The sequence below is a fragment of the Euprymna scolopes genome, chromosome 2 (assembly GCF_053919585.1).
Source record: "Euprymna scolopes isolate OS-2025 chromosome 2, ASM5391958v1, whole genome shotgun sequence".
NCBI classification, from domain to species: Eukaryota; Metazoa; Mollusca; class Cephalopoda; order Sepiida; family Sepiolidae; genus Euprymna; species Euprymna scolopes.
In genome coordinates, this window is record NC_136483.1 from 34,446,755 (window position 1) to 34,472,357 (window position 25,603).

Here is a 25,603-nt window from a genome sequence, read left to right on the forward strand (position 1 = left end):
ATTATGTGATTTTTCAATATTTGGTAGAAGAGGACTTTTCATCTAGGAAGAATGAAAGGGGGGGGGGAGTGACAAAGTCTTCTTGCTGTCACCAGTATTAGAATAAGTTTATTATGAAGGACAAATTTTGGTAAATTTGAGAACCAAATTTATATTTAATTTCTTTCAGCACGACCCAAAACAGAAAATTTCGACAAATAACACTGAGAATGTGGGTTTCATTATTTTAGCATTCTGTATAGACCCCCAAAAAAAAAAAAAAAAAAAAAAAAAAAATAGATGAACAAATTTGTACATTGAGGATGAAAAAAAAGGGGGGGGGGTAAATAATTTTGTTGCTTATCGATAATGGCTAAAGATTAAAAAAAAAAAAAAATCTTCAAAATTGAAAAGTAGAATGTTTCAAAAACTCAGTTTTTGTGAAAAAAAATGAAGATTTTTTGTGGTTGATTAATATACTTTTATCTAGTGATAAAAGCTAAGTTTTATTCATGAAAGAATTTATTCAGATATTTTTAAATGTTACGGTTGGAAATTGTGATCGTTCAAGTTTAGAGACAAACAATGGACACTTTGAGAATTTACTTTAATCTTAATTTCGTAATTTTAATTTAAGTTTATCATTTACTAGCAGTTCAGCCCGACATTGCTCGAGACCTATGTACTGTTCATAACTTTATGTGCATGCATATATATATTAAAAAGTTTGACTCATGTCCAGGTAACCTACATCTAAAATTTCAAATGTTTACACCCAAAATTAGTGGAGGAGTTTGGTAGAGTCTGCAAAGGTAAACTCCTTTAACTTTGACATCTTGGCAGCCAAATTTTCACCCAAAAGCTGATTAAAAAGCTTGCTGCATGTCTGAATACATTTTATGTAAAATTTCAAATGTTTAGACCAAAAATTGGCTGAGAGGTCAAATTCTTTTAACTTTGACCTCCTTAACATTTGTTTTGGGCTCAAATCAAGTTAAAAAGTTTGATCCATGTCCAAGTAACCTACATCTAAAATTTCAAGCGCTTAGACCCAAAATTAGTGAAGGAGTTTGGTGGAGTTTTAAAAGGTCAAATCGTTAAACTTTGACCCCCTGAAAGCCAAATTTCTGGCCGAAAACCAATTAAAAAGATTTTCTCAAATCTCAAGTCTGTAGACTGAAAATTGACAGAGTAATTTGGTAGGAAAATGTACACACAGACAATTTTACTTTTATAGATATATAGATTTACGATATTGACAAAAAGTCTCAACCACTACATCTGAATTCATAGCTACAACATCAGACTTCTACTTTGGTAGAGAAAAGTAGAAAAGGTTCAAAAGACAAAAATACTAGTGTAATAGACGTTTTGTACTTGACCAGAGGAGGAGAAATTCTCATTGTAAGGCAATTTTTATATTTGTCCTAATCCAGAGTGTCCCTTTTTGGAGAGATGAATTTTTCTCCACATTAAAACCGGTCTTGTGTATAACCTTGTCGCCGTGGAAAGGAGTAAATTGGGATGATTTGGGATTGTTTTACAATCCACAGAGATTCAAAAAAGTGGTAAAAAATTAAAATACATAAATGTTATCAAAGGCAAGATAAGTTACTCTTCTACCTATTTGGAAAAGTTTTTGGTGGTTTTGCCCACTAACATGTTTAATCAGTTCAAAACATACAGTCTCGAGTTACGGGAGAACAAAAAAAAAATGTCTGCGTAACATATTGGTGATTAAGGCCAAAAAGTCAATACTCAAAGTTCAGATGCCAGAAATAGATTCGGCTTAACTAAAAATAGAATGAAAGTTACTAAACATGAAACAAAATATGAAGCCATATTGAAATACTTTATTTTACAAAATTATTTTACTTTTAATAATTCTTATGCCTTCATGAAACAATAAAAAATAACCTTTATTTTTTACATTTCTATAAATTGTTTTTTTTTGTTGTTGTTTTGTTTTAACACTTGTGTTACCATGAAAAAAAAAAAAAAACTAATGGGAATTTTTACTCTTCACATTTTTAGAAATGGTGTCTTGAAATAATATTTATGTTTTTCATAAGTTTTATCAGAATTTTTTAGTGGAATAATGAAGGAAATTTTGGTTTCATAATTCAATTGAAAGAAGCTACCTTCTTTTATGATACATTATATATGATAAAATTATGTGATAAAATTTGTGAACATTTTAATTTCCATATTTTAAATATTTAGAAAATTAATTGTAAACTATGAAAGCTTAAATTACTTTTCTTGAAAAAAAATATTTCCATATGAATATATTTTAAATATTAAAAAAATACAAAAATGTAAAAAATAAGTTTATTTTTGTTTGTTTTATGATAAAACAAGTAGTCCCATATGATTTCGTATTCCATTTCATGCTTAGTGACTTACGTTCCATATTTAGGTAAACTGAGTTCACTTCCGCATTTTCACTTCGAGTACTGAATTTTTGGACTTAACCATATTAGTAACATATATTGGGTGGGTTTCTAACAGAATTTTGTATAATTTTAGTTTGAACTCATTTTCAAAACTTTGAATTTTAGGAGCCAAATGGCGGCCATTTTTCTTTTTCTCACATAACTCAAGACACTATGTTCGATTAAGCGTTTTAAAGTGAGCAAAACCACTAAAAACTTTTCCAGATAGATAGAAGAGTAACTTATCTTACTTTTAATAACATTTGTTATGTATGTGAATTTTTACCACTTTTTAAAATCTCTGTATTGTAAAACTACCCCTTATTTACACTTGAATAGTTAAAAGAAAAAATGCTGTAGCATGCAACTTTTTTTTCAACTTTTATTACAAAATTAATCCGCCAGAATGCATTTTTTTCGATTTTAGTCATGTTTTATAATATGGTCTTTTCAAAATTCTGTTTTCAAAGTACATAACTTTTCACTAAAAACAAAAGACAGCATGGTAAAAAAAAAAAAATTTTTTAAATCAGTGCTTGAATTTTTTAACTTAAATTTACTCGCTTAAATTTTTTAACTGAAAAATTTAAGCGAGTAAATTACTCACTTAAATTTTTTAACTGAAAAATTTAAGCGAGTAAATTTTGATTGTTTGCACAATTCAATGAAACTTTACATAAGATCAAATCTAAATGACATTATCACAGAAAATTGTTAAACAGAAGAAAAATCCTAATAAAAAATTTTTTTTTAAATGCTGTTCAGCAGTCAGCACTATTTCAAAATTTATTGGATAAAACTAAATTCAACTTTTTTTTTAACAAACATCACTGTTTTTGAGACGCCTTGAGAGGCCATTTTTCAACATGTCTAAATCTGGTTCACATGCTTACTGGTGCATTATGAGCGATTTTTGTCTAAAAATTGATCTATTTCGCACACATCTTGAATAAAATTGAAGTGGTCTCAATTATGAACGATGCTTTGATTTCAATAAAAGGAGGCGAGGAAAGCAAACAAACATAGAAATATTGAGTCCAACCTAAAATTACGTAATTCATTTATCTGCTCTTTGTTTGGGGTTGGTAGACAGAATTATTTTTAAAATGTTACAAATTTTAAAACAAAATGTACTCAACTTTTTCGAGATAAAAAAAAAAAAACACGCACGTAAATGCCACGCAATAAGTATTGTCCTTACGAGTTAGAAACTATTTTGCAACAACTAAAAATATTTTGAAAGCGTCGCTTCTAGAGAATAAAAAAGTATATATTCTTCAGAAACAAAAACATTGAAGTTTGATTTTATTTTTTACACTTGAAGTCAATAAGATGGCATTTCTAAAAAAATAACTGGAAGAGTATGGAATATATTGGGGTGAGGGAGGAGCATGAAATGTTGACAAATACGGTCTATAAGAAAAATAATACTTTTAATCAATATCTTCATTTATATTAATATAATAATTATATTATATTGACAATTGGTAATGAGTCCTCACTAACCAATTCAATGATAGGCTGACACACGTCACAAGTCTACGATACGAGCGAATGAATTATGTGCGGAATGTCTATGGAATGTCACTGAGACCGAGGACCAGTTCCAACTAAAAGACTTCCTCAAGGCCTTTCAATGTTCCACTGTTCGTTCGTGCAGAATTGTACCCGGTTAATTAATTTATCAAAGATCTAGACATTTTCGATATTACACAGAATTACGGCACCAAAAAGAAAGTTATTTATAAAGAAAATTAAGTTAAAAAAAACAACAACAAAAAAAAAATAAATAAACGATAGAGTACGAAACAGAATTGGATTTTGGAGGCAATTAAGATGGAGAATTATTGCATTTAAATTTATCGCAGCGGGACATACGGTACTAATTAACAGGAGTTAATTATTTTTGTCAAGTCATTATGTTGCTTTAAAGAATTTTACTACATTTTAATTAAATTACTGTTGAGGACGATGTATTCAGATTTATTTTTGCTTCCGAAGATTTTTAATTTTAAAATCATCTTCAAGTCGACCAACACTTTTTTTTCTTTCATATAAAACAGTCACACATGACATGAAAAAAAAAATAACATCTTTTTTGTGAAGTCCATAATTTAAAATAATTTATTTACACTGAAAAATAAATACGAAAACATTCTGTCTTCGACTGGTGAAGAAAAAAGTTATGATTACCAAAAACAGTTCTGCGTTTCTTGTAATCGAAGACGTTTTATTAGATTGTTTTTTGACATGAGAGCGAAATTTTTTGATAAGTAAAATTTTTATTTATTTCATTTTTTATCCTTTGAGATAAGGCTTTATTCTTTTGCGGACTGTTATCTTCATAGTTGTTGTTTCATCACGTTTCAGTCAACTCATCCTTTGGCCTTCTTCAGTTAATTAACTGCGATGAGATATGTTACAAGACTCGGCATTCCGATTCTCCTGACTCTTTTGACTCCCAATTTTCGTCTGCTAAAATTTTTAATCACGTGATTACTGTGTAACGTCAATAAAATAAACCATTAATTCAAGTGCCGAATACGATATTAAAATCACTTTATTAGTAGTAAAATTTGAATTTAACTTTAAAAAAAGTAAAAAAAAAAAAAAAAAAAAAAAACGAAAAGTTTAATTCATGTTATACAATATATTTTTGTGACGAAATACTTTTTAAAAGTACACACGAATTCATTCATAATTGTGAAATTATTCAATTCTGAATTTTTTTTTTTTTTTTAATTACACAATTTAAATTTAAATCACTATTCAAACGGTCCTTCAAGTTTTATGATAGCTTTTTGTTTATTGTTAGATGAAAGTACAGAATAGTTACAATGCACCCGCCAGCCCGGTAACATAAGTGCATAAGTACCAATAAAGTGATTTTTAATATCGTATTCAGCTAAATCCATAACAAGCGGCACTTGAATAAATGGTTTATTTTATTGATGCTACACCGTAATCACATGATTAAAGTTTTAGCAGACGGAACATTGGGAGTCAAAAGAGTCACGAGTGCCGGCATTGCTATCTCGTCGCGGTTACTCACCTGAAGAAGGCCAAGCAATACGTTGGCCGAAACATGGTGAAACAACAATGAGGATGAGAATAACAGTCCGCAAAAGAATGAATACATAAAAAATAAAATGCAATTAAAATTATAAACTGTAAGTGATCATTTTAAACACATTTTTAAAAATAAATTTATACAATTATTTATTTTTTGTAGTAAAATTTGAACATTTTTCATCAAAATCATTTTTATTGAAAATGTGAAAAAAAATTATGAAAATTACAATCTAAGTAATGTTTTAAAGAAAAATTGAAGATTATGTCAGTCAATCTTATTATTTCAGCCGTTTGCAAAAATGTCATCGTAATCCTTTGGTAAGATTTTCGATGGTGCATTTTTTTCTTTGCGTATAGTTTACATCATAAATTCAAAATTTGGTTATCGATTGGGGATGGTAATTTCTCGATTTCTGACTTACGTTTTAAAGTTAGCAAATATGGTATTTTAAAATACAACTCTACAACAATCTATTTTTTCTTTTTTAGTGCTTATTATTCATTCGATTCTTTTCACGGCGTAAACACAGATTACTTCCCCATATTCTTTCCTTTTTTTTTTTTTTTTTTTTTTTTTAGTATTTTAATTATTTAGCGCCATTTAATGGCAAGGTTGAAAACATATCAATCATTCTGGATTTAAATAATATAAACCAGTCTACACTTAAAATCCACTGATTGTATCCATTGATTATAGTCTATTCACTTGCCTCCTCATGAGAACAGTTATACAAACGTTTTTTTAATGCGGTGAAAATTCAGCTTCCCAAAACGGGCACTTTTGATTGGGACACATGTTTTTAAATGCCTCAGTCTGGAAAAACTTCACCGACCGAGGTTAGAGTAGATCAAATATAATATCAGAATATTACACTGCATTATTTATTCGCAAAAATACTTAAAAAATAACAATTTAAATTTTAAACAAATTAAGCTTAAGACCATCAAAAAAATGGTGTTTTGTTTTGTCTATTCTTTTTGTCGGTCCTACTTTTGGATTCATTATAGTCCTTATTTTTATCTCCCTACGTGAGCAAAACTATTTACAAGATCGGTTTTTAATACAGGGAAAAATTAGTTCCCTTAAAGGAGGACTTTGGATTGAGACAAAAATCAAAATTGTCTCAATCTGGGCGGATTTCTTTTCCACTGATCGAAGATCAGTGTACTATCAGAACAAATACTACAAGTTAATCTTATCCAAAAGATGAAGTGTCCGAATCATAATCTATATTAAAACTATCGGACAAGATAGTTTGTTTCTTGCTTCACTTTGATAACACATTGTTTTATTTATTTTTACTATCAATCGAATAAATGGCAATTAGGAATCTTAACTCATTGTTCTAAAGGAGGCAACCGAAAAAAAAAAAATTATTTTTTTAAATTACTCAAATGTTTAAGAAAAATTACAACATCGTCGCATTACGTTGTAAAACTGTTATATTAAATTAGTTGAGGAAATCATTTATTTGTACAATTTTTAGTAAAATAGTGTTAGCTCCCTTAAAACAATTAGGATTTCAAATTGCCAAATAAATATTAAAACTTTTGAAAATATATAAGACATGACTATATTTTGATTTTTTTTTTTTTTTTTCCAAATCCTCTACCGGGCAACGTCGGGTAAATACAACTAGTAAATAAAGACAATGGAATGACAATGCCATTGTTAAAAGTATAAAAGGAAATAACATCAAATAGTAAAGACGTGACATTATGTTATGCAGTACTTTCCGTCATTGATTGAATTCTTACTGCTGCTGTTTGTTTTTTTTTAAATGAGAGGGGGGTATCAACGAATAAATAAAAATTAACAGTGTTAGTTCAAAACAAAATAATCTATCAGAAATTACGGCATGGGCAACTTTAAACATCAAGTATTTGAAAATAGCAAGCTAGTCTAACAAATGTGTACCAACTGACTGACATGCAAGGTTCGCTTTCGTCCTCTCTAAAAAGACGAGTCAAGTAACAGCTAGAGTCAAGGTTTTAAATTGTTTATAATCTGAAAGAAAGGAGGAGGGTTCCAAACAGAATTTAAAGCAGTGAAAGGCACCTATTTACTCGCTTCTTCCTCGAGGGCAAAGTTAGATACGAGGTCTTTTATTTTATTCAATGTGTGAGGGTGGAGGTAATCCAATTGTCCAAAAAGGGGCACTCTGGATTGGGGCAAAAATGAAGATTGCCTCAATCTTGAAGGATTTCTTCATTGGGGGATAAAAAAGAGCAAATGCAGTATTAAGAGATACTACACTTTGCTCCTAACCAAAAAAAAAAAAAAAAAAAAAGTCCACAGCTTTTATCCTTGACTTTTCGACTAGGAATACCTTGCAGTATCTGTTCTGATGAACAAGTGTTTTAATAAATAATTGATAATTTAGATTTTTCAGATGACCATTCTCATTTTGACCGTCATATTCAGTTTCGACCGATGTAACCTCCGGGATTCTTCGTGTACACACCTTCAAACTAGAGTTTAACATTTCGAACTGATCTAATTTACAGAGTAAAATTTTTCTTAATTCGTCAGCCATGACTGAGTAAAATTGAGTTAATTTATGTTAGTTATTGTGACCCCCACAAGTGTCACTTACACCATGGATCATGTGAACACTTCTAGCATTATTTGGAGGGGAGCCAGACATGAAAATTGCACTGCAACGACTGAAAGCTAAATTTGTTTAGATGAGTATAGTATTACTACTTTTTACTACAGAATAAAAAAAAATCTACTCACCATTTCTAATAGAACACGAACAGTCTACCCTCATAAATTAAAACGTTCAGTCCGAAAGTTCGTCTAGGTTCAAAAGTTTGAAAAGATGCACCTGCATGTTGGCGATTACATCGGCTGAAACGTAAATATAACCCTCAAAAGAGAATAGTCGACTCTATAAGGAGGAAATACTTGATGTAAACAGCGCCAACAACAACATTCATTATTACTTCTTAGCCTTTTGGCTAGGAGCAAATCTATTTTGATATTACACTTCACCTTTTCTGTCCTCGATTATTGGAGGGGAACTCCTTTTAGACTGAGGCAATTTTTGTTTTTGTTCCTATGTAGAGTGCCCCTTCTTGGGGGAGCTGGATTTTCCCCCACGTTAAAAACCGATCTTGTGCGCCCTCGTTTGGAGACAAGTAGGAATAACAACGACGATCTCATAAACAATGCATTTCAAGGAAGTTCGGTGAGTGAGGGGGGGGGGCGTAAAGCATTGTTTAGGTTTGTTGTTGACGTTAACATTTCGAAGCATCACAATATTTCCGCGAAAGCAAAACAAAGGTTGTCAAGTATTTGACGGTTAGAAATAGAAAAGGAATACCGATTTAACTTTTATGAGTGAATAATAAATATAGGACCAATAATAATATAGCGGAAAGGGAGAGTGTAAATAGTACAAAGAATAAAAATACCCGTAAGTAGTCGAGTTCTTTGATAGAATAGTGGCGTAGTTGGAAAATATTGTTACTCTTCGCTTTATAGTACAAATGAGTTTTGTAATACTCGACTTTTAATATAAACAAATGTTTTAGCGTCTAAAATTATCAAGGGACGCCATTTTTATACGCTCCGGAGTTTTAAAATTGTCAACCAATCATTGAAAATTTTGATGAAATGGAAGGCTTTTTTCTCTTCAAATTTCGTAGATGGACTAGAAATCATTTCCTACTGTCACAGAGACAGTAGGAAATGACTTTTGGCCCATCTACGAAATTTGAATTGATCCAAACAGATTTTTGCAGAATTAATTTAAAAAAAAAAAAAAACACTTAGTTTAGGGTCAAGGTAAATAAATAAACAAGTTTGGTTCAATATTATTGAATTAGTTTAGAATTATTTTGCAGATGAGTAAATTGTATTTTTTATTTAATTATTTGGACTATTATTCTAAAAAAAATAATAAAAGTTTGGTTCAACTTCTGTAAAAATTGGTTCGGAATTTTCCTATTTATCGATACGTTTGCAGATTCCCAAATTCTCTTAAGATACGCCATTTATATGATTATTTGATTTGCAGTTTTAAAATTACATTGTAATTCAAAATATAGAGACAAAATAGAAATACTTTATTTAATATTAATAACTTAGTATTTTATTTTGTTAACTTTAAATAAAACACTTACAGAAATAGGATTAGTCACAGATAGAGAGAAGGACGTTTGATCCAAATTTAAAATTTTCATAAACAAAGTAAAAAGCAGAAGAAAAACAATATATATTTTAACAAAAAATCGATATTATTTTTAAATATTTGTCACTACTTAAATTAAAATGTAATTTGAAAACTACAAATCGAATAATTGTATTTAATGATGTATTTTGAAAATAGAATTCAGGACGCTAAAAACATCAATTAACAAAAGTTATTTTTCAAGTCTCGCAGAAAGAAAGATTAAGATTTAAAGATTTTTTTTTTCTTTTTTTAACATGAAAATTCAAAGATCGTTAATTTTTCTTCAATAGTTTGTCAATATGGTTTAGAGTATGGTGGTGGGGATTAAACAAGAAAGTGGAAGTTAAAAATTGGAGATTATTTTACAACTAAATGATAGTAAAGCTACATTAAAATCATTTTAATCAAAATAAAAACGTGTTGATGTTTAATACGTTAGTCGAAATTACAGTTTTATTCGATTGTTTACACTGTTTTCATCTTGGTTAAATTCCCATTTCAGACTTCGAAATTTTATCCCGGTTCAAAAGTCTGAAATAAAAATACGGCGTTTCTCTAAATGAACCAATCTATGGAATGGAATACTGTCGTTACAAAAATAGTACAAAAACTTAATGCTGTATGTATTTGTCAGGGTGGGGAAAAAAAAAAACAAAAAAAAAACATCAAAATTCACGGAGATTTTCTTTAACTGCAATATTCCGTACAGGGATTTAGAAAAGCACAATGCACCTGAAGAAGACCAAAGATTACATCAGCTGAACCGAACGTTTCAGTCAATGAAATAGCACGAATATTAAAAATACAAATTTACTGAATATTGTTTAGTGATTTGAACTTTAAAATGTTATGTATGAAAGTCAACAATACTTAAAAACAAGTTATTTATTAAAATATGTAAGCTTTCTATGAATGTAAATTGTTTAATTTTTCAAGGTTCTAATAGATGTTTTTACGAAAACATGCGCTTTGTAGATGAAAATCATTGGTCATTCGTAAAAAATTGTCCAGTAATCTTGTCTTTCCTTATTTTATTTTTTGTTCGAAAATACACACACAAAAGACAAGCGTTAAAAGTTTTAAAATTTAGACATCACATTTGCAATATAAAAATTATCAGAATGATAAAAACAATATTACCTAAAACAAAGAAATTTAAAAACATTAAACAAACACAGAAAGCAAATAAAAACATTTAAAATTGAAGCATAATCACACAATAATAGTAAACACGTGTGTTGTTTATCACACACACATGACCACAGATAATTCTAAATTCTCCCCCTCCTTATTCTCGACTTCCTTTAGGGGGTGGGGTGGGGGAATGGTTCTCCTATACAACGATGGTATCTCCACACACCCATAGAGTCGACTCCAGAGAGAAAACCCATTTGAGTTGACCCATATTTTGTCCCAAGTGAAAATGTGACGTCAAAAGTCGGTCATTAGAAAGAGGTGGGGGGACGCAAATAAAAACAAAATAAAAACTGATTTTTCATTTGGTATGCCCCCTCACCCATTAATGGAGATAGACATTGGTTAAATTCTAAAAGTTAAACAACAATAGTATTGGGACAAAATAAGACATTTAGAAGTAATTAAATTACTACGGATTATTTCAATTATTTGAACAAGCGGTTAAACAATAATTATAATCACACACACACATTATATAATATATATATATATATATATATATATATATATATATATATAGGAAAATAAAAGAATTTAAAACTAAATTAAAATTTACAATTAAATTTATTATTCGACAGAATACACCAAAAACACACACATATATATATATATATATATATATATATATATGTATACACACACACACACACACACACACACACACACACACAACTATCGTGTAAAAAAGACAAGGGCTAACGTTGACATTGAATGTATTACATAATTTTTAACTAAAATAGACTTTTATTTCTTATGGAAAAAAAAACAGTAAGATAATTTGTCGTAAATGATTTAATTTAATAACGAAACAATTTAACCCATCGTATTTAGTTAATATTTTAATAATTTTAAAACCCGCAGTTTTATGAAAGTGTCCAGTAGACATTCTATATAAGAAAAATAGTTAATTTTCCTCCCTTTTTCGTGGAATAAACTCGTAATTAACATAAATTAAAATAAATAAAATGATCGTCTTTCAGATTGCCACTTATTTCTGTTTTCCTCCTGAAAGACCATTTTTTGGTTTAAATGTATTTTATTTTAAAAAACACTTCAAAAAGATAAAATTGTTTGGAACAGGTGCAGGTTAACTAACATCCCCAAGCAAATGTTGAAAGCCGTTTTTAAAATGAGGGTAGCTTAATTAACTGTTCCCTTGCGCGAGCGGTATTATTCTAAAATGAAAAAAAATTGTTTGGGAAAGTTAAACAGCACAAGTGCTAATTGTTTTATTGAAGTTTCAAACTAAAACAATTATTTATTAAGTCCCCTGCAAAATACTTCAATAAATAATGGGTTCATCGTTGGTAGAATAGTGCCGCGCGCGAGTGCCGCGCCGCGGTCAAAATTTAAAAATAAAAATACTGTTTTTATTTATTTATTTTTTTTAATTATTTCATGGGTAATCAGATTCAACATCATACTTTACTTTGATCTATAAATTTTGACTATAGCCAGAAATCAATTATTTTCTCTAAAAGGTTTTAGAATCACTTTCGACTGTTGAACGTTACGCTGTAAAATTCAGGAGAGGACACTAAAAAGGTACACTTTTGATTCTACCCAAAAGGACACATAGGGTATTTGATCGGAGAAATATTGCGAACTTCCATAATAACATACGCCATTATATGTTAGTTCAACCAAAAAGAAAAATGAACGATTCAGAAGCACAGGTGACCCTAAGTGCAACCGTACCGGTGTCAGGTGAAAACCTAGCCTTGATGTGAAAAGGTTCCAATGATCAAACCAGACTTCTTGTTTTTAAAGCTGTAAACTATATCAAAAGAAAATGATTTTTAATAATAAAAACCTGTACATAAATTTCACATTTTCTTTAATGTCAATTTACTTATTTTAAACTAAAAAAGGAAATCCGGTTTAGTAATCAGAACATTTTCATATCGAGGATAGGTTTTCACCAGAGACTGGTACAGTCGCACTTGGGGTCGCCTATGCTTTTGAATTGTCGAAAAATGAAATTCTCCGTTTCAAGAGATTACATGTAAACAACCTGAAATATGTTAGCCGTAAAATTTATATATAAGAAAATTATTTTAGACTTTAAAATGGGGGGGGGTTGAGTATCAATTGCAAAAAAGTAGCATAAAAGTACGATCCATTTCTGGGCTACCAGGTGGTAATGATCACCCATTTCCGGACCAAATAGCATTTTTAAGCACATAAACAAATATATTCTAAGACAGCTTGAATATCTACTAGACACTATCCTCGAATATCTAAGATTTCTCTCTGTAGGAAAGGTTTGTCATATTGATCAAATATTCAAAATCATAGTATTCGTAGTACAAATAAGATCTCATGATGGCTATAATTCACACTGACATTTAAGAGGAATGTTATACCACTTTGAGAACCAAGTGATATTACCTTAAGTAACAGCTCGAAGCTGGATACTCCACCAGACTACATGTATGCTTGTCCAGCAAGATCAAGAGACAAAAAAAAAAATAAATAAAAAAGATATACTGTAACATTTTTAAATGGTCTATTAGAAAGAGAGGAATAATGGAGTTTGTATTACTACACACAGATTCGAAAAAGTTGTCAAAAAACAAATATATATACAAATAAATGTTATCAAAGGCAAGATAAGTTACTTTTCTGCCTAACTGAATGTTTTTTTAGTGTTTTTATTTAATGTAACATGTTTATTCAACTCGAAAAACAGTGTTTACCGATGCATTGGAAAATTTAAAATGGCGCCTAACTCTCTTGAAAATGCTAAGTTTGGGAAAATGAGTAAAAAATAAGAAACTATACAAAATACTGTTAGAAACCCACCAAATATAAGTCAGCCCATGTCACGGTAACATATTAACCGAGTTTCTAACAGTATTTTGTATAGTATTTTTTTTATTTTTAACCCAGTTTCCCAAACTTACTGTGTTCAAGAGAGAGTCGGCCGCCATTTTAAATTTTCCACTATGTTGTTCGGGCTGAATAAAAAGGTTACGTTAAATAAAAACACTAAAAAAAGTATCCAGTTAGGTAGAAAAGTAACTTATCTTGCCTTTGATAACATTTATTTTTATATATTTGTTTTTTGACAACTTTTTCGAATCTATGTGTATAGTAATACAAACCCAAATAATAATGTTCTCAAGTTCTTAACTCAGTGTTTGAGAGATAAAGAATAACTTTAATGCAATATCCAAATCAAGTGTTAGCCACAGGAAGGGGACTCTTTGATTTCTGAGAACTTCAAGACTAAATTAGAAGAAAAAACAAAAGTATTCGAGTCTTGCAATTAAAATGTTGATTTTTAGAGGTATTCGGGTCTGTTTCGAATGAATATCATGATTGTTGCCGGCGTGTAGGTCTTATATTACTAGCATGGATATCCGGCATTATCTGGGTCAACAGATCCAACCACTGTGCCGAACGTTGCCGGTAGTCGTAGAGGATCCACTTCTCATCACACGTCACAATCTCCTCGCGAAATGGGGCTTTTTTTTTTTTTTTGTTCAGAACAACAATTTTTTTTTTAATTATCGAAAGAGGAATGAAGAGATTGAGAACAGTAATGAATAACGATCTGATAAAGCGAAAAATGTGCTTCAAAATGATATCACATGGAGATATATATATATATATATATATATATATATATCAAAGAATTAATTCAGAAATCATATATAAAAGTACCATATGTGAGAAAACGATATTGTTTTTGCATCAACTTAATATTTTGGCAGAAGGGATATGAAGCTATTCTCTGGATATTGAGCACTTTCCCGTGTGGTGGACCCCCCCCCCCCCGAAAAAAAAAATATATATATATGAATCAAAACAACTTTTCTCTCAATCAAAATAGCAGGGAGTACCCGTGTAACAAAAAGAGAGAGAGCTGCGGCGATCGGGTTCGAACATGTAACGCAAAAGAGGAGAAAAGGCCAAAAAGTTATGGGCAAACACATTTGCCCACACGGCCATGAGTGCTTATGACATTATGACGTTGCAAAATAAGCTTTTTAAACAGGTTTAGTTTTATACGCATGCATGACTTGCAAACAACGCAATGCGAAAAAGGACCCCTTTTCAAAAAGTGGTCCAATCAACCACCACAGAATCTTTTTTTTCTAATTTTCACATATTATGCATCCAAGACATTGCTCTTTCAGATGGTACCAGTTTCGAATAGGTCAAATGCGAATGACAAGTTTTTAGCAGACATACAAACACATGATTTTTCTTTATCTATATATATAAAAGGCAAAATGTGTGTTAGTGTGTGCACTTTTTGTGTATGTCTGGCAAAGGCTTTTAGAGGGGGGAAGTGCTCGGCGTGCTTACTTGTTCTTAAAACTTTTTATATGCTGTCTAAGTCATAATATCTACGAGTTACAAACAGGGGTCGCGTCTATCTTTAATTTGCCTGACTTTTACACGCTATTTTCGAGATTTTTTTTTTTTTTTCTCTCCAATCACTGCGTCTTTGTTTTGCTTTTCAGTATAAAAAAGCAAAACTGAATCCGTAGCATCACTTCCCTGATACTCGTGGCAGGGACATCCAGAAAGCAAATCGGTTTTAATCAACGTGGCAAAAACTGTCATATCAGACAATTGCTTTTCAAATGAACACCCCAATTTTTTATGACATCTTGGGGAAACAAACAGCCAAAGTTGGGGAAAGAAAACCTTCTGTTGAATATGTTTGACCTCATTATCATTAAATTCGCGCACCTGTCAATTTAACTTTATAATCCTTAAATTAAGACAGTTTTCACTTCCTCTCCCCTCGTGGCTGAGCCGGTTAGATATCAGTTTTTTCCCCCTTTTCCACCTTCTCGTCAAGGTTTCGAGTTCAAACCTACCTTCCTACCAAAACTTTTTTTCTTTTACACCTCTAAACATCCGGGCAACTTTTTTTTTTTTAAAATTTTAAACAGGGTTTTTGTTTTTGATCTCCCCCCCACCACCACCACCAACACACACACCTCCAAACACCCGGACAACGCCAGGTACTCTCGATAGTCTATTATATAAATGTCACCTGTCTGTTTAAATGTTTAAATGTATGTTTGTATGTCTGCCTAAAACTTCTGACAAAGGTAACAGATTTTCACGAGACTGGTATTGTTTTGAAGCTCGCCCCTTCAGACAACAACTATTGAAAAATTGGCTAAAAACATTCATTGCTTCACCATCAACTGGGCACTTTCCTACAATAAGGGGTCGCTTTTTTTTTGCCAATATTTTCGAAAGTCATTCCCTCTTTTTGATTGACTAGCCTTAATTCAAACTTTCGCCACTTCTGGTTTGGCAATGAACGCAATGGCAAAGAAGTCACTTTTTTATTCTTTTCCTGCTTCATGGGTTCGAGCATGCCTCCCTACTACCACTTTTTTTTTTTTGCTCAACACATACCTCCAAACACCTGGGCAACATCTGGCACTCAGGCTAGTCTATTATATAAATCTCACCTGTCTAGTGTGTGTGTGTGTGTGTGTCTCACTAAAACTTTCGACAAGCACGACCAACAAAATTGGTATTGTCTGAAAGCTCACTCTCTTGGCCGACAAATATCAAAAAATTATCCAAAATCATTCATTCCTTCACCCTCAACTCTGCCGTTTTTAACAAGGAGAGGCTGCTTTTTTCGTTGACATTTTCACAAGTCATCGTCTCCTTTCGATTGACTACCCTTAATTCCAACGCTCCTGACTTCCAGTTTTGGAATGGACGCATCAGCTAAAAGGTTAGTTTTTTTTGTTTGTTTTTTTTTTTTTTTTTTTTTTTACACCTTTTCCTCCTTCACGTTACCGTTATGGGTTTGAGCCTGCCTGCCTACTACCAAGTTTTTTTTTTTTATTACCTTTCTCCATCCGGGCTGCCTGCTATTGTTTTGATTTCCCCTCCACTTCTCCACACCCGTACTACCACTACCACATTTTTTAACACCTCTCTCCACCCGGGCTGCCTACCGGGATTCCTTACTACACCATCTCTCCACACCTGGGCAACGCCGGGTACTCTGCTAGTATAATAGAAAAATAAAAAAAAAAAAAAAAGAAAGAAAGAAAGAATAGAAAAACATTTTCCGATGCATTCTTTATAAATTCATTGGTCGCCTCTTTTGAATATTGTTGTTTGGGGAGGTATTCATCATTAGAGAGTCCCGTCCATGCAAGAAAATTTATTTTTAATTTTATTTTTTAGATGAGGGTGGGTCATTTTTACTTTTTTTTTACACAGGAATCACCACATTATCAAGGCCAAGAGGCCACTCAAGGATAAGGGTTAAAGAGTGTACAGTAGAAATTGGACAATATAGTAATCATTAGTAATGAAAATTTGGTAAATTTGATAACTTATATGGAACGGCTCATCAAGAACTTATTTACGTTAGACTTGAAGACAACCATATTGTAGTCAGCTGGAAAGCAGGAAAACGGAAGACAATTCCACAGGCGTGCAGTTCTAAGAAAGAAGCTTTGTTCATGGAATCTACGTTTAGGTTTAGGCATAGATAAAGAGTGGGGGGAATTATTGATAGTGTTTTCAGTTAGACGAGTGTTTCTTGTGAAAGTTTGGCAAGGGGGGACCATAGACTTAAGCTCAGTCGAACACTTTCCATGAAAGTAACGATACATTAGAGACAAACTCGCAACATCTCTTCTGTGAGATAGAGGTTGCAGGGAAGAGAAAAGGACATCTCCTACGAGGCTACGAAGTCTATTTTGAACTCTATCAAGGCAGGACAAGTCCTTTCTAGCAGCTCCTGTCCAGATGTGGCAACAGTATTCCATCCTTGGACGTACTTGGCTCTTCTATAGATAGAGAATTGCATCAGCAGTGAGATATCTACTGGATTGATAGAAGGATCCCACCATTTTTCCAGCGGCCTTGGCAACAGATTTGATGTACGTGTTCCATTTAAGATCAGGAGTAATGGTCAAGCCCAGAAGCTTGTCAAAACTTGAGGCCTCCTCAAGACGAGAGCCATTTGTTTCAATTGATGCCAGATGTGGATCAGAATGTTGATGATGTAAAGAGAGAAGCTTGGTTTTAGATGCACTAAAAGTAACCAGCCACTCCTTTCCCCATTGTACTACGTGCTCAAGATCAGAGGAGAGAGAATCAGAGAGAACTTGGTCGTTTACTGTCTTAGATGTGCTACCATAAATGGTAGTGTCATCAGCATAAATGTCTACAAATGATGTAAGGATGTGATTTGGAAGATCATTAATGTAGATCAGGAAAAGAGTTGGGCCCATGATGGACCCCTGAGGAACACCAGCATTAATACTATGAGTTTTTGATTTTTGCCCCTCAGCTACTACTCTTATGAACCTATCAGAAAGAAATGATTTAATGAGAAGACATTTCCAGCTATACCATAGCTAGAGATCTTGTGAAGTAAACCTTTATGCCATACCCTATCAAAGGCCTTAGATATGTCAAGAGCAATTGCCCTGGAAAGGTAGCCTCCGTAGAGAGATTTGCTAATCCTATGAGATATAACTGTAAGCACATCTGCTGTAGATCTGGCTACTTTTAGCTTTTTTAGGGGTGGGGTTCACATCTTCCTTTTTTTGCTCTCATTTATAATTTAATTTTTAATTCGGGGGGGGGGGGTACGGGCAAAGGAATGGCTGCCGTCACTCCTCTCCCCAGTACTCCCATCCAAAATTAATGAGACTGGATTGATTCGTTTTCGAAAACGAGGCCGGATTGACTTGTAAACAACACTATTCAAAATGACGGCTAGTGAATTTATAAGGAACACATCCGAAAATATAGGTTAATATCAATTTTAAATGTGATATTCATTCGACAATTTTAAACGTGATATTCGTCCGAAACAGACCCAAATACTTTTCAAAATCAACTTTTTAATGGCAAGTTTTCATTTGGTCTTCCAAGACACAAATACCAATAAAATTTTAAGGGAGATATATTTTGTGCCAGTTCTTTTTTTAGTGGGCTGGGCGAAGAGAAAACTTGGACATTATGCTGAAATATGTAGGCATTATGATGAAACAGATTACCAATCCGATGATAATCCATAATCGTAATAGTTAATGCTCCTAATCAAACTTTAGGGCAAATGTGCAGTTTAGCGGCGTAAATTATTTGCCAGACAAAAAGTTATAAAATCTATGTATTTTTATATAAGGCACATTAGATCCAGAGGCTGAAATAAAACCAGAAAAAAAAAATTCATTTTTATTATTATTTTTATTAGACTAAATGTACGACAATCGAGACCACCATATTGTTTTTAAAATTTAGCCTTTCTAAGGTTTAACCGCCAGTTTTTGTCATGAAAGAGCGGGAAAAAGACCAATCTGTCAAACCTTAGAATGGCCAAATTTTAAAAACAATATGGCGGCCTCGATTGTCGTACATTTAGTCTAATAAAAATGATGAAAACATAAAAATTAAATTTTTTTCTGGTTTTATTTCAGCCTTAGGGTGTTTTATATCAAAAATAAATACTTTTTTGTCTGTCAAATAATTTACGCCGCTAAACTACACATTTGCCAACTTCAGTATGTTAAAATGTGAAAAAAAACATGCCCTCTCTTAATCCTACCATTAACCCCTTCCATTGACAATACGGGATTAAGTCTATATCGCCCCTAAAAAGTACTTAATCATTTTATGTAGGCCTATGTGTTCATGTATATTAAAAAAAAAAAAAAAAAAAAAAAAAAAAATGGTTGTTCAAGTGAAATATGACAATTAACAAATAAATTATTATATGCAGTGGTGCAACCTGGATATAAGAGATTCATTTTCCTGTCTATAAACTCTTATATCCGGGTTGGAACCGAAGAAAATCTCTTATATCAGTTTTTCTTATAGTCAGAGCTCTTATATCCGGGTTACATTTTATATTTTAAAAGTTACGTCCTCAAAAACGCTATCTGGTTGGGAAGTGAATGATCACGAAACTGTTCTCACTCTAACATATTCTTGTTTATTTTTACGGTTAGTTTTCAAGTCTTGTAATAGAAAAAAATCGCATTTTTCTTTTGAGGGGGACCTAGCAGACCTTATTCATTTATAGGCAAACTCCAGTTCTTTCTGCTGATTAGACGAAAAAAAATAATAAAATAGTTGTCGCAATGGTAATTATAAATTAGGAAATGAAGTTTTTAAATAGTTAATTTGAAAAGGTTTTGTTAGGCCAGAATAATACAATGAAATATTTTTCTTCGTACTGAAACTGAAGAAAAACAGTATAATAAGATCGTGCCAATATTCTGCCATTGAACAATAATACAAAAAGTAAGAGAGAGAAACAGTTTACTTGGCATCCGTTCTTATCCTTAACCTCGATATTTTACAATAACAAATAAAGCACGCTACGCAAAATATGCTTAAAACAAGGCATGCTTTTTATGAAAAAGAGCTTTAACGTTTACTCAAACATTTGTTTGACTAAATGCAAATATTGTTAATAGCCTACCTTAACGTAGTTATCGCATCTATTTCATTTTGTAGATAAGAAATAAAAACTTAACCCTCAACCCTAGTCAATAATGGAGAATACACGGAAATGGTTAAACGTTTTTAAGCAAAAAGTATTCAGACTTTACAAAAGGGTTTAATTTACTCAATTTAAATGAGCATTTTCAAGATAAATAAATTTAACATAAAATAATCACCCAATTCTTGGCCATACAGTACACTGGTATACACCGAGAAAGAGTAAATTCTTTTTCTACAGAACTGCTAGTATATTTTGAATGATTTTTTTTTCTGGTATTGTTACATCATTTTTTATTTTTAATATTAACCCCTGGACTAAGGGTTAGGCTCGTGGTTAATGAAGACATTTTTCTTTTTTTCCTTTTACGGAGTGGCAATGGGAGAGAAAGAAAAAAAACATCTAAAATATAGTGGGGGGGGGGCGCATTTTGGAATTACAAAAGAAATGCTTACTCGTTCTGTCCTATGTTTTAACTGGATATTCATAATGTTTTCTGGTTAAAGTAGATGATCATTATACGTTGTGAATTCCACCCACCCCTTCTAAAAATGTCGGTTATCTAGGTATTTACTGTGATAACATGTAATCAACATAAAAATCTAGGTTTAACTTTTGCTGACAGTGTGGGGGCAAAATATAAAATTTAGGCTATAAATTTAAAATAACGCTTGACTTTGACGATTGACAAGCGAAGGAGGGTCATTATTGTATACTAACAGCAATAATGCTTTTTAATGGCATAGTAGTTCAATATCACGAGTCCAGTCAATACGTAATAATGCACGTCAAGTATTATTTCCGATATTTGAATACTATAGGTGGATTAAAACAAATATGCTCAAAATAAACACTTTAAATTTTAGATATACAAAAATATACATCATTACTGTCTTTATAGATCAAAATAGTTTTTCTATAAGTTTTTTTTTTTTTTTTTCAAATTAAAATTTTCTATTAATGGGGTGGGGCAGGGAAATAACTTCAGAATAATAAATTTTAAAAAAAGTTTTACCACTAAGTGTGAGTGTTGTATTTCTTTAAGTTTTACACGAAGTAATATAAAAAAAAAAATATGGCCCTTAAAAGTAGGCATTTTGTAATTTGAAACTAAAGTAATAAGCACAAAAATTATTTTTTTATCAAGATTATGACACGCTGGCATTAAAATCAAGTTAGTATTACATATGAAATTGAAAATATTTCTCAACATTAGGTACGTGCATGGATGGCGGAAAACTGATAGGGGAACAGTTTTGAAAAAACGGTTTATTATATTTTTGTAGGTTTCCGAGGGGAACAGTTTTGAAAAAACGGTTTATTATATTTTTGTAGGTTTCCGATTACTTTTTGATTGTATTTGAAAGATTAAAGCCTGAAGTTAATTTCAAAAAGGAAAAAAAAAAAATTATGAAAAATGTTTTCACTATGGCATTCGAAAAACTGACAAGTTCAGGTAAATTTTGAAGTTAAATTCATTGTAAAAAAATCCCTTAAAAATAACTAGGCGGACGTTGGGAATCTGAGCTTTGTCTTATAAATTCCACAATTTTCACTTTTTTTAAACTTTTTTCTTGTTAATATCATCCCATAGAGACTTGTGTATCAGATAATTAAAAAAAAAATACTTTTTAAAATCATTTTTTATGACTTTTCACGGCTTGTTCAGTTTTCTATTATAACGTTGTAGTAAATTAAACACAAACTTAAGGTTCATTTTGTTTTTTTTTTTTACTCTAAAATAACCGGATGTAACTCAGCGTTCACTCGGAACGTGTTTCATTTATAAAATTGTCAGTGAACGCTGAGTTACGTCCGGTTATTTTAGAGTTAAAAAAGAAATGAAAAAAATGATTTTAAAAAGTTTTTTTTTTTTAATTATCTGATACATAAGTCTCTATTGGATGATATTAAGAAAAAAAGTTTTAAAAAAGTGAAAATTGTGAAATTTATAAGGTAAGGCTTAAGGCTCAGATTCCCAACGTCCGCCGATAACTATTAGTTTTCTGGAACTATTTCGCAGATAATTAATAAGATATTGAATTAAATTTTAAAATAAAAATACGTTGTTTGTATAAAATATTTAAAAAAAAAAGAAGCTTAATTAGATCCTCGCTTCGCACAACCAAAACAAACGAACAGTCGTCTAGCATGAGTTCTCCCGGAATCCCAAAATGAAGTTGGGTGATAAGACGGAGGGGGTGCAAACCGACTGGTTTTCTTTTTTCCCCATCCGTGCGTTCCTATCGTGAAAATTTGTATAATTTTTACAATTTAATTTAATTATTTTTGCTTTTAAACTTTTTTTCAAGATTATATAAAAATTATGTTAGGATGAAAATTACACGTTCGTTCATGCAAGGAAAATATTAGAATCTTACAAAAATATATATATAATATGGCTATAAATGTAACCTTAAAGAGGAAATATTTTTTGCAATTATAAATTTTTTGTGTGAAAATATTGAATAAACAATGCTTAATTCAATGGTAATATCGTTAGTTCGAGAAATTACGGACTTTAGGGTCTTTTTTCGTAATGTTTCTGAAAAAAAAAAATTTTTTATTATTACAATTTACGATGCTTTATTTTCATAAAAAAGCAAAAATAAATTCATTTATTTAAACATTTTTTTTTACTACTGAAAATTATAACTTTAGTAAAGGTGTTTTTTTTTTGGTTAAGCAAAATACATTTCCACTAAGATTCAAATAAAATAATGGGTTCATTATATTCCGTGATCACTAATTGATAAATACTGAAAATTTCATTAAAATTAATATCATATTTTCTGATTATTGGTGATTTTTTTTAAGAGAGGGATCAAAATGTTTATAAATTTTGAGCGTCAGCTATTACTTTTGCACGTACCTACATACTGGCATAAATCAACATGGATATTTAAAACCTTGGAACGGAGATTGATTGAGATGAAGCAATCTTTTAATGAGTTATAAAATAATAATTTATTCAAAACAATGAAAATATTTATAAAAATGTTTCACGGTATAATGCTTTTGTTTCGTAACATGTCGAAATCTATTTTATAAAAAATAGATTTCCGCTTCGTCTTAAGTCTCCGTTCAAAGTTTTTACATAAATTGGCTTAGAACCGTGTATTAAAACTTTTTCCGCTATTTCATATGTAATGCTACATGGTTTTAACATCAATACGTTCAGCATGATAATCTTTCAAAAAATATACATTTCTTTTTTTTTTTTTTTTAGCTACTGTATATCGTTTTTCCGATAAAATTACATTGATAATACTACATAATTACCAATTTAAGAGCTCGGTAGGAAAGATATCGGAATTTTTCTTTTCTTTTAAAATTTATTATTCACTTATATGGAGTTAGAGTTACCTGTGGAACGAAGGGTCATCTGTGAAGGATAGATGTCGCACCCTTTCTTCAAAGTGTTCCAAGAAGTGTTCAACAAACCTCATGGCAAAATCCATGGGGTTCCTCGGACAGTGCACGACGGTATCCCCCAATACGATCCAACCGTTTTGGGGGAATTGCTGCTGGCTGTGCTGGTATTGGTGGGCATGACTGGCCGGCTGTTGTCCATGACCTCCGGAGGCAAGGGACGACGTCGACGAGAAGAAGGTGTTGCTACTGCTATTACTGCTCCCCGTAGGGGCCACGGCATGGCCCCCGATACTGGAAGTAGGGCCCGTGTAGGAAGAGGATAGCCCTCCGCTAGAGGAAGGCAGAACCCGAGACGTTGCAGAAGAGGCAGCGGCGGCTGCGGAAGAAGAGGAAGGGGCCGCAGTGCTGGCCGGGTTGCTCGTGGCTATGGCGCTGGTGGTTGCCAGGTACTCCAGAAAGTCTTGGAAGAAATGGTCGGCAGTGGCTTGGGCGCGTTGCTCGCAAAATTCAGACCAACAACAAGCCGGGATGCTTCCGGGGGAATGGGCACCGCTGAGTGATGTGGAGGAGGGGAAAGGTCTTGGTGTAGTGGAGTTAGTTGTGTGACGATTATTGCCATTCGAACTGGCCATCTGGTGTGTATAGGAAGATGTGAAAGTGCGTTCTTTATCAGAAGTGCGCTTGTCTACACCGTATGTAAGTGTACAAACGCAGCAATATTTTACAGGTACCAGGAATTGAAATTATAAAATAGTTGTAAAGGAATGTATTTATAAATTAATAAAATAACTGTAGGCTTGTATAAGATAATTGTTTTTATGGTCTTAATTTTTTTCTTTTTTTTTTTTTAAGGGAGCTGTGAGCACCTGCCTTAAGAGACAATGTTCACTCACCGTTTGGGGGAACTTTTTCTTTACAAAAATAAGTTATCAATAAAGAGCATTAAGAAAAAAAAGTAGTGCTTCTTATGCTTACAAAGAATTTTTTTTTTTTAATTTAATCCAACTAAAGTAAACTGAATTCAAAATATGTACCTCGGTTTAAAACGAAATTTATTTTATGGAAAACTTTTGCCTAGAGGTGAGAGATGAAAAATGAGTTTTAATTACCAAGTCACCCGTGACCATTTAGGTGAATATATTAAATATTCATTTAAACCGTTTTGGTATTTCCTAAATTTACTAGTATATAAATTATATAGAGTTTAACAAGAAAAGATAAGATACAAGTATATCATGGATTTTAAAGTGATATTTACTACGGTTAGATAAGAATAATTTTGTTTTAGTTTAAAATTAGAGAAAGTTAAATATATTATAGAGGATAATGAAAGTTAGGCTTTCATAGTTTTGTACGGATTTAATTATCTTAAGCATGCGCTTTCCAGTTTTTTTACTTAATATCTTACCTAAATTATATTTGTTTTATTGGTTGAAAACAATACTAAGTGCACATGTAAATATATTTGCTGAGGGGGTATTGCTAATTAGAATAAATATTTTATTTTATAAATTAAAAGTATATCAAGTAAATATTACAAAACTTAATTTTTAGTTCAAACTTAAAGTTTATAAATAAAATATAAATTCTCTTTAAACTATTGTATGTAAGTGTGTGTATGTGTGTATATAATATACAGAAAGTATATTCATACATACATACACACACTACATTTGTAGTGTGTGCGGTGACAATTCTTTCTCAGGACATGGCGACCGAGATGATAGAGGATTAAAAAAAAATACTAATTGAACCAAATGATAGTAAAATAAGAAATAAAGACTATTATTTTTAGTTCTATTTTTAGTTTTTACGGCATCAAAAATTCTTCGGAAAATATTTTCTTTCTCTTGAAGAAACCGTTACAAATAAGAATCGGTTTGTCACACGTTACAAGCATG

At 31.6% G+C, this 25,603-nt stretch overlaps 1 protein-coding gene across 4 annotated transcripts in view; it reads right to left on the bottom strand.

The window, feature by feature from the left end:
* The window catches only part of LOC145290788 (uncharacterized), a 387,010-nt gene extending 361,850 nt beyond the window's left edge, over positions 1-25,160 (bottom strand). The window contains exon 1 of one of the 4 annotated variants that reach the window (XM_080136515.1): positions 23,694-25,160. In XM_080136515.1, the coding sequence (XP_079992641.1) occupies positions 23,694-24,334 (641 nt within the window). In that variant the 5' untranslated portion in view covers positions 24,335-25,160. The remainder of the gene's footprint in view (positions 1-23,693) is intronic. The other 3 variants (XM_080136516.1, XM_080136514.1, XM_080136513.1) reach the window with 3 other exon arrangements.
* Positions 25,161-25,603: the final 443 nt, after the last annotated feature.